Raw genomic sequence first — 9997 nt, 5'->3', positions numbered from 1 at the left:
AGTGTCTGAGTGCTGATCTAGTATCAGTTTTGCCTTTTAAATCATAATGAATAAGATTATATGGTCAGATCCTAGATCAGCACTCCTACACTGAGACTCTTGTGGATACAGGCCCGGGATTCAAACAAACCACAATGCGCAGACATCGCACTGCATTTTACTTTTAAAAAGGTTATTTATTTTTAAGCAATGCAATTTCAAAAATTGTACCAAGTTTACTACAATATGTTTTCATTAAAAGTTGATATACAGATCAAAAATCAATTTGGAATCCATCTATTCTCAAATGGTCATTAAAAAGCTCAGTGAAAGATGCCATGAATCAAACAATAGAAAGGGGGGGGGAAGGAAGATTTAATTGCGAACATTTGTTTTCACAAATTTGACAGTCCTTGAAAGTCAGTGCCGAACAGTTAGCCCAAAGCCCCTCTCAGATGTTTATGAAATGGGGGGCCTTGCAATACAGTAGTAAATGTACTGTGCCTGTAAAATGCACGAGTTGTAATTCCAGACAAGTCAAGAAACTAAATTAGCTTTGCAGTGCACTCATCAATATATACACACACACACACACACACACACACCAGTGCTTTATTCAGATCTAAAATTAAATACTGAATTCAAACTTGTATTTGACATAAATCGAGCCTGAAATATGTGAATGCAAGTTTACAGTAAATGAGACAAAACATGTTTGTTTTTTTCACAGGCACATTGGAGGACAAAAGAAGACCGTTTACAATATACTCATGTCTTCACAGAATCATCCAAGCTCTGAAAGATGGCCGAACGTTGCAGTGCACTTCAAATGACAAGATTCAAAGCCGGCCATCCTCTGTGCCACCAAGCAGCAGAGGACAACAATGTGACAAAAACACAAATGAGTAGATATTAACCAGTGCAAAACATTTTTTTTTGAAGACAAGGGGTGTGTAATCATGGCTTTCCGGGATACCAAAAACAACAATCACTATTCTGCCTCAAAAAGATATCCACGGGTCAAAAAAGGAAAAGCAGTCGCAACCCCCAAAAAAACCTAGAAGAAAAAAAAAAAAAAAAACTGGTGTATCATCCACCACTTTCAATTACCTAGCTCTAACACCCCCCCCCCCCTTCCCCACCCACACCATCTTGATCTTTCAGGACTTTAATCTTCACAAAAACTCACTCAAAATGCATTAACCGTTTCTTCATCACAACACCTCTGTGATAATAACGCCTCGACAGAATAAAAAAATGGGTCCGTTTGGTATTTATTGTCTAGTTTAGCGGTAGAAACCAGCCTCTTGTGAAGAGGATGGTACTTGGTTCTGTGGTGAAAGAAGGCTGTTGCCTCTCCCCGGCTGACAAGATTGGCGCAGGGTGGTGCTATGGGTGCGTCAGGTGCCAAGCGCCACTGGCAGAACTGGGCGGGGGGGCCCATCACTCGTCCGAACCAGCAGAGCGCTTCTGTGTCCGCTTGCGGGGAGATCGTCTGGGGGAAGCCTTGTCTGGGGAAACGACAGGAGAGTTTTAGGGTAGGTTTGCAGCTGATGTCCTTGTTAGACTCTTTGGATCAGATATGGAGGAGATCTTACAAATACTTTTTGCATAGGCACAGTCTAAAATCAACACCTAGCCGCATCTTGTAGATCTGTAAGAATCGGATGAGTTTAAGCAATATGGTAGAAACTCCAGACCACTATCACCATATTTGCCTATATCTAATTGACCCTTTCAGACCTATGAGGAGTGTCTCGGGGTAGGGGCTAGGGATTGATGTCAGTGACCATAGCCAACTGAGTGACCATAGATGCTACAACAGAGACTAACATGAAGCAATGAGATATAGGTGCTTCTGAATATGCTAATTACATTAGCTGTTGATTCAAACAGATGCGTTCTTTAGGACTACAACTAGAGCAAACTTAACATTTAGCTAAACTACTACTCTACTACCGTTCACTCCTGAGAGAAAGGGAAGCCTCACCTCGCCGACTCTGCACTAAAGACGCAAGGAAAGAGAGAGGGAGAGAGAAAAAAAAAAGAGTGAATGACCCCATGCACAGAGAGAGAACAGGTCGTTTTGAAACACCAGCCAAAAGAGAGAATTCTAGAAAAGCTAAATACCCCCAAAGACGACAACAGGCATCTATGGAAACATTGCAACGTTACAAAGCTGACAGCAGGTGGTGAACTAGAGGCGATTGCACAATAGAGGTACATGTAGGCTATAGAGAGAGGAACATGTAGGCTATAGAGAGAGGACCACAGCAAGGACGGGGCATAGCAGCTCTTAAACACATTTAATTTGACACTGTAGCTTCAAAACATTTTTATCATTCACTTATGCAGCCAATCTAAGATATACCCATATATTTCACTTTACACTGTTAGTAACCTAGGCAGAGCTGTTGAAGGTGCTGGATCCCCAGTGGCTAATGGCTAGCATAAACAGCTAGCTCCCCTGTGGCTACTAGCTAGCATAATGTCCTGTGGTTAATGGCTAGCATAAAACAGCTAGCTCCCCTGTGGCTACTAGCTAGCATAATGTCCTGCGGTTAATGGCTAGCATAAAACAGCTAGCTCCCCTGTGGCTACTAGCTAGCATAATGTCCTGCGGTTAATGGCTAGCATAAAACAGCTAGCTCCCCTGTGGCTACTAGCTAGCATAATGTCCTGTGGTTAATGGCTAGCATAAACAGCTAGTTCCCCTGTAGCTACTAGCTAGCATAATGTCCTGTGGCTAATAAAACAGCTAGCTCCCCTGTGACTACTAGCTAGCATAATGTTGAGTGAGTGAGTGGTGTGGTGGGGACTTACTGATCTGGTTAAGGGTCTCCTGGGGAATCCAGCTCATGTCCACATCGTTGTGGCTGGATGTGCCCATCTCCACCTTGGCAGCTGGCCTCCTCCTCTGCACAGGGTGTGGGGGACACAAGAGGAAGTGACCAAACAAAAGAGGAAGCCACGAAACTTATACTTTCACTAGACTTCTACAGAAACCAAACCCTAAAATGGTCTTGCACACCCTTAACCCTTCTTCAGCATTTTCCCCTCAGTCTTCTGAAATGTTCTAGTGTGGGTTAAAGACTTGAACTTTCTCAAAACAACATTGAAAAACAATCCCCAAAACCCATCTTCCACACCCATGGCCTTTTCAACATTGTTCCTCTAGTCATTTTTCTTTCGTAGTAGTAGTATACATCCATTTTGCCCTCATTCTTGCTTTTCAACGAAATAGCTGAAACCGAACTCGCCAAAAGTTGTAAATTGGCACCTCCTCTTTCCCTGTCTACCTCCATGTTCCTCAGAGAAATGGTGGAACTAGCTCGAATCCTTTTCTGACTCTCACTGTGTTCACCCTGAAAGAAGAACATTGACTCATCAACTGACAATCTGAACTGGGAGAATCCCACTGTTGAATGTGAAGAGGCATCTCCTAATTCCTTTCTCTGGACTGCTCATCTACCAACATTCGATGTAAATCTTGTCATGGTGAATTGCTTCAGCAAAGCTATCGAAAATGTACATATCTTTCAGTCTTCGAATCATTCTTGGAAAAATGAGGAAACCACACACATAAACAAAGGAATAATATGCTTAAAGGTGCACTACGCAGAAATCACTCCGCCACTTCCTGGTTGCTAAAATTCTAATAGTTCACCTAATTTCAGTTAGTGACAAAAAAAAGAAAGTATAGTGTAGAGAATCATTGTATCATCTAAACCACTGTGAAATATATTGTCCATAACCAAAAATATTGTATTTTCAGCTGGTGTACAAAACAAAAGTAAAAGACGCAAAAACGAAACTTAAGAACGGGAAGCATAGAAAAAGTGCACAAAGAACAGATCTACCGCTTCTTAGAGATGCTTTCAATGAGAATGACAGAACTACAACTCATTTCTATCTGAATTTGGTCGGGTCGCCCAAAAAGTTACATATTGCAGCTTTAATTCATTATTTTTCTTCTGCATTCATTGGCATGGGCTTTGTAGCTTTACCTTTCTGGACTCCAGCAGTTGATGAAGGCCTACCACCACCAGCAGGCCCAGACCAGACAGGAACACATACATGAAGATCCTAGAGATACAGAAGAGAGCGAAGAGTTAAGACACACCTGGTGTGGCGGCTGTTTGTTTGGCAGCCATTCCCAATAGAGTGGTTTCATTTAGCCCTTCTGAATGTCTTCCAACACAGGGCTAGTCCATCTGGTCTCACTTACGTCTCTCCGTCCAGTCCGTCCTCTCTCTCTGTGATGGTCACTGTCTGGTTGAATACAGCATCCTGGAACAAGTTACCCTGAGAGAGAGAGGTGCAAGGGAGAGGCTCAGATATCACCTCCAGCTGGTGAACTATCCTTCATCTTTCCCGGCTTCATTAAAAGTGCAACCTCAGACTTCAGCCACACACCACGAGTTAAAATAATTTCCACTATAATTTCCTAATATAACATTAATGAAAGAAGCTTTGCAGCTAGATGTTGTTATATCTCAGGGATGTAGCTCAGTTGATAGAGCATGGCGTTTGCAACGCCAGGGTTGTGGGTTCGATTCCCACGGGGGGGCAGTATAAAAAAATATGTATTCACTAACAGTAAGTCGCTCTGGATAAGAGCGTCTGCTAAATGACTAAAATGTAAATGTAAATATCTCAACACTTGCCAAGAGATGGGAAACTGAAAAACGACACCAATGATATGCAATCATTTGTGAAAAAGACTACCACAAAATGGCTGACTTACGTTGCTGTCCTTGTAGTTGAGGTTGATAACCAGGCCGAAGGGGCGCCCGCCCATGGGCTCGGCAGGGATGAAAGAGTACTCGAATGTGGCCTGGCGCCCGGCAGGCACCACTATGCCCAGCTGCAGGGCTGTGAAGTTCTGGATGTAGAACTGGAAGTCCTGAGGGTAGCGGAAGGATGCATCCAGCGACTCCACCACAAAGTTGTCGCTGCCTTTGTTGGTGAAGCCCATCAGGAACTTCACAATGTCGTTGGCTGGGAAGTCTGACGGCAAAAGCCAGGAGAAAGAGCAACAGAAGAGTAGGAGTGGTGGCTTTATGGTGAATTTGAAGGCTTATCAGAATAAGATTAATTCCTTTTCATTCAAGTAATTGAGCATACCTTTGTTCAGTGCAACGTGCAATAAATGCACTCAAATAAGGAGGTTGAAACAACATATTATATCCTAAGCATCGTAGCTAAGTCAATCGATCTACAAATACAAGTCATAGTCCTAGAATTGAAGTGAAAACAAGCAGTTCAAAACAATCATGAGGAAATTAAGTGTAAAATTCAACATGCAGATAGGTTGAGACGAGCCCTAGTCTGTGCCCGTACTCCTACCATCTCCTTTGACGAAGAGGATGGTGGTGTCAGCATTGGGGGAGGCTTTCACATCTCCTCCTATGGCTTCTTCCTCCTCTTCCTCTTTTTCTTCCGTCTAAAATATACAAAGGAGACGTTCCGATATTTTGTTTTACAAAAAAAGCCTCAGGACAGATTAGAAACTAGGGAGGCAGACAAAAGTAGCCTAATCTCTTACCAATTCCGTATTTTCATCATCTTCAACTTCTGCCTCGTCATCCTCATCCTCTGCGTTCACGTCAACATCATCTTCATCAGCTGCCTCCTCGTCCTCAGTAGCATCCTGGGCTGCTACCAATGGCCCTGCATTGATTGTAAGGAAATACATCTGACTTAAATCTCACGAAATCTAATTTTGTGAAAACTAACTTGAGTTAGTAGAGAAGTCAAGGAGTCAAAATGAAACCTATTATTATTATTATTATTGTGTTCAAATCACAGACCTACCATGGCTGCAGCAAGGGCGCTTAGCTACATAGCTACTATCTTATCAAGGGATTAAAACTGAGGTTGAACAAATCTTGTATTCATTTTAGTCACAGGCCCTAGGCATAGCAAAAGTCATTGAATTATCAAATGACTCTTTCATATCACAAGCTTCTATCGTTAAACCACTCAAGCAAAACACTGCTGGCTACAATGTCTGGACAACAAATATGAATGCTAGGCTTTGCCAAAAATAGAGGGCTTCTGTGGCCAAGATCTCTGAGGCTCATTGTCCCCTGTTGAAATCATGGTTTTTGATGTGAATTGAGTGACAGGAGATTAAGGCTAGGCATAGAATGGTGAAGAAGAGGAGTCTACAGTGTCCAGAAGCAATTTCACCATACATTTTCTGGATTCAGGTTCACTCAAAACATCAGTTTAAGCTTTGTTTTACTATTGACAGTTACATTTGATTTCGGGATTGTATACCGATTAGCTCTCCTTAAATATTTGTCACCTGATGTATTAGTTTCAGTCTGAATTGTTTAATCAAAACTTTGCCGCCAGCTCCTGATGTCAGGGCATAAAAACAATCATCTGTGTCCTGAATTAGCCTAGTGTGCATGTGCGCCCAGCTATATTCTGTCCGAGTTTGTTTTCCCTGGCTAAACTAGCTGGCTAGCTGAACTACGCTAGTTTTTCGTCCTCATTGCCAAACTTCATAAACACTGCACCCTCAACATCAAAACTCCTTTGCTAGTTATACAATCATGTAACTAAGACATTTGCTAGAAAGACACTTGAAAATTATTTGTTTTGTTGAATAGTCATGACTGGTTCGAGCAATCTGTCTTGTCGTCAGACAAAGGTGGCGAAGGATATCATTGCTACTTAAATTCAGTTTTGAGATCCACCGGCGTCATTGGCGTAGGGTTAGCTGGGCGTTTCTGACTGGTCTTGGAACCGTGAAAATGGGCAGCCTCTCCCTTCTTGGCTCGATGGGATATATAGTGGCTTTGCCAACATAGCCAGATATGTACACAGTCTTGTACCTTTAACCTTTTTAAATTGACTATCGTATTTGTTGATTAAATCAGACTTTATTAATATACTGAACAAAAACAAACGCAACATGTAAAGTGTTGTCACATGTTTCATGAGCTGAAATAAAAGATCACAGAAATTCTCCAAACGCACTAAAATCTTCTCAAATTGTGTGCACAAATTGGTTTACATCCCTGTTAGTGAGCATTTCTCCTTTGCCAAGATAATCCATCCACCTGTCAGGAGTGGCATATCAATAAGCTGATTAAACAGCATGATCATTACAAAGGTGCACCTTGCGCTGGGGACAATAAAAGGCTACTCTAAAATGTGCAGTTGTGTCACACAACGCCACATTTTGTCTCAAGTTGAGGGAGTGTGCAATTGGCATTTGACTTCAGGAATGTCCACCAGAGCTGTTGCCAGAGAATTTAATGTTAATTTCTCTACCATAAGCCGCCTCCAACGTTATTTTAAGAGAATTTGGTAGTATGTCCAAACGGCCTCACAACCACAGATCACGTGTATGGTGTTGTGTGGGCGAGCAGTGTGCTGATGTCAACGTTGTAAACAGAGTTCCCCATGATGGCAATAGGGTTATGGTATGGGCAGGCATAAGCTATGGACAACGAACACAATTGCATTTTATCGATGGCAATTTGAATACACAGAGATACCGTAACGAGATCCTGAGGCCCATTTTCGTGCCATTCATCTGCCGCAATCACCTCATGTTTCAGCATGATAATGCACGACCCTATGTTCAAATCAAATCCAATTGTATTGGCCACATGCGCCGAATACAACAGGTGCAGACATTACAGTGAAATGCTTACTTACAGCCCTTAACCAACAGTGCATTTATTTTTAATAAAAAAGTAAAATAAAACAACAAAAAAGAGTTGAGAAAAAAAGAGCAGAAGTAAAATAAAATAACAGTAGGGAGGCTATATATACAGGGGGGTGAGGTAGTTGAAGTAATATGTACATGTGGGTAGAGTTAAAGTGACTATGCATAAATAATTAACATGTTGCAAATCTTAGCTAACAGTTAGCAACTTATTTAGCAACCTAGTTAACGTTAGCTGGCTACATGAATGACAGCTAGGAGCAAGCTGGTAAGGACACGTCAGTCTAGCTACTGTAGTTACCACTTTTGACTAAGCAAGACTCACTATTAAATTACATTTGTAATGAATAGGTACTAAAACGTGTAGCCAGTATCGACACCAATAAAACTATTATTTGAGAAGGACAGTAGCTACAATGTCGTACTAACAGAAAATCCTTTTGCACATATCAAAATGCGCATGGGACAGTGTCAGTGGCCTTCCATAAAGCTAACGTTAGTTAGCTAACGTTAGCTTAACTGTAATTGCCAAGGCTGTTTCACTTCAGCTAGTCAACCTAATTCCAGTTCGACAGACTCACCTTTCATGATAATCGTTGCCGGGAAAGCTAGTAATACTAGCAAAAGCAGTTTAGGTAGAAATTTTATCATTTTGATGTGAAATCAGTAAGCCTACTTCCTTGAAGCCTAGCTACAGTTCCGATTGCTAAATTGAAATGCGCATGCCCACATGGCACGTCATATATATATATATATATGACATGCTATCCGGTTGTGGGCATGCGCAAATATATATATATATATATATATATATATATATATATATATATATATATATATATATATATATATAGTTACCAACGTAATTAGAGCAGTAAAAATACATGTTTTGTACAAATACATGTTTTGTCATTTATTTTTATTGCTCTAATTACGTTGGTAACCAGTTTATAATAGCAATAAGGCACCTCGGGGGTTTGTGGTATATGTCCAATCCATGTATCCAGGCACCCTGCCTTGGGTCGAGAAGGCCCTAGGGCCTTATTGCTTAAATATACAGTACCAGTCAAAAGTTTGGACACACCTACTCATTCAAGGGTTTTTCTTAATTTTTACTATTTTCTACATTGTTGAATAATAGTGAAGACATCAAAACTATGAAATAACACATATGGAATCATGAAGTAACCAAAAAAGTGTTAAACAAATCAAAATATATTTTATATTTGAGATTCTTAAAATAGCCACCCTTTGCCTTGATGACAGCTTTGCACACTCTTGGCATTCTCTCAACCAGCTTCACCTGGAATGCTTTTCCAACAGTCTTGAAGGAGTTCCCACATATGCTGAGCACTTGTTGGCTGCTTTTCCTTCACTCTGCGGTCCAACTCATCCCAAACCAATTGGCCAGGTCATCTGATGCAGCACTCCATCACTCTCCTTCTTGGTAAAATAGCCCTTACTCCGCCTGGAGGTGTGTTGGGTCATTGTCCTGTTGAAAAACAAATGATAGTCCCACTAAGCCAAAACCAGATGGGATGGCGTATCGCTGCAGAATGCTGTGGTAGCCACGCTGGTTAAGTGTGCCTTGAATTCTAAATACATTTCAGACAGTGTCACCAGCAAAGCACCCCCACACCATAACACCTCCTCCTCCATGCTTTACGGTGGGAACGACACATGCGGAGATCATCCGTTCACCCACACCGCGTCTCACAAAGACACAGCGGTTGGAACCAAAAATCTCCAATTTGGACTCCAGACCAAAGGACACATTTCCACCGGTCTAATGTCCATTGCTCGTGTTTCTTGGCCCAAGCAGGTCTCTTCTTATTATTGGTGTCCTTTAGAAGTGGTTTCTTTGCAGCAATTCGACCATGAAGGCCTGATTCACACAGTCCCCTTTGAACAGTTGATGTTGAGATGTGTCTGTGACTTGAACTCTGTGAAGCATTTATTTGGGCTGTAATTTCTGAGGCTGGTAACTCTAATGAACTTATCCTTTGCAGCAGTGGTAACTCTGGGTCTTCCATTCCTGTGGCGGTCCTCATGAGAGCCAGTTTCATCATAGCGCTTGATGGTTTTTGCGACTGCACTTAAAGAAACTTTCAAAGTTCTTTACATTTTCAGGATTGACTGACCTTCATGTCTTAAAGTAATGATGGACTGTCGTTTCTCTTTGCATATTTGAGCTGTTCTTGCCATAATATGGACTTGGTCTTTTACCAAATAGGGCTATCTTATGTATTCCACCCCTACCTTGTCACAACACAACTGATTGTCTCAAACGCATTAAGAAGGAAATAAATTCCACAAATTAACATTTAA

The 9997-nt window shown here is 41.5% G+C and overlaps 1 protein-coding gene across 2 annotated transcripts; it reads right to left on the bottom strand.

Annotated features, from left to right (window-relative positions):
- Window positions 1–332: 332 nt before the first annotated feature.
- LOC311109192 (translocon-associated protein subunit alpha-like) lies at window positions 333–8397 on the bottom strand. 2 transcript variants are annotated; one of them, XM_084152031.1, is made up of 9 exons: window positions 8251–8397; window positions 5528–5652; window positions 5329–5425; window positions 4727–4989; window positions 4208–4284; window positions 3987–4065; window positions 2803–2896; window positions 1970–1984; window positions 333–1490 (listed from the first exon to the last, which is right to left on the bottom strand). In XM_084152031.1, the coding sequence occupies exons 1-9, from the start codon at window positions 8318–8320 to the stop codon at window positions 1423–1425; spliced, it is 888 nt and encodes a 295-aa protein (XP_084008157.1). In that variant the 5' UTR covers window positions 8321–8397; the 3' UTR covers window positions 333–1422. The 2 variants fall into 2 exon arrangements, with proteins under 2 accessions (XP_084008157.1, XP_084008158.1); XM_084152032.1 differs by lacking the exon at window positions 1970–1984.
- Window positions 8398–9997: the final 1600 nt, after the last annotated feature.

The sequence above is a fragment of the Coregonus lavaretus genome (assembly GCF_964263955.1).
Source record: "Coregonus lavaretus genome assembly, chromosome: 34".
Taxonomy (NCBI): domain Eukaryota; kingdom Metazoa; phylum Chordata; class Actinopteri; order Salmoniformes; family Salmonidae; genus Coregonus; species Coregonus lavaretus.
The sequence above is the reverse complement of the archived record's forward strand: the minus strand, read 5'-3'. Positions and strand labels throughout refer to the sequence as shown.

Excerpts from the sequence above, each read along its gene's own strand:
- LOC311109192 (XM_084152031.1), bottom strand. The coding sequence starts at position 8,320 with ATGATAAAATTTCTACCTAAACTGCTTTTGCTAGTATTACTAGCTTTC. Across the intron at positions 4,285-4,726 it reads TCAACTACAAGGACAGCAAC|GGTAACTTGTTCCAGGATGC; the intron begins GTAAGTCAGCCA and ends TCTCTCTCTCAG. Across the intron at positions 2,897-3,986 it reads AACTGCTGGAGTCCAGAAAG|AGGAGGAGGCCAGCTGCCAA; the intron begins GTAAAGCTACAA and ends CACCCTGTGCAG.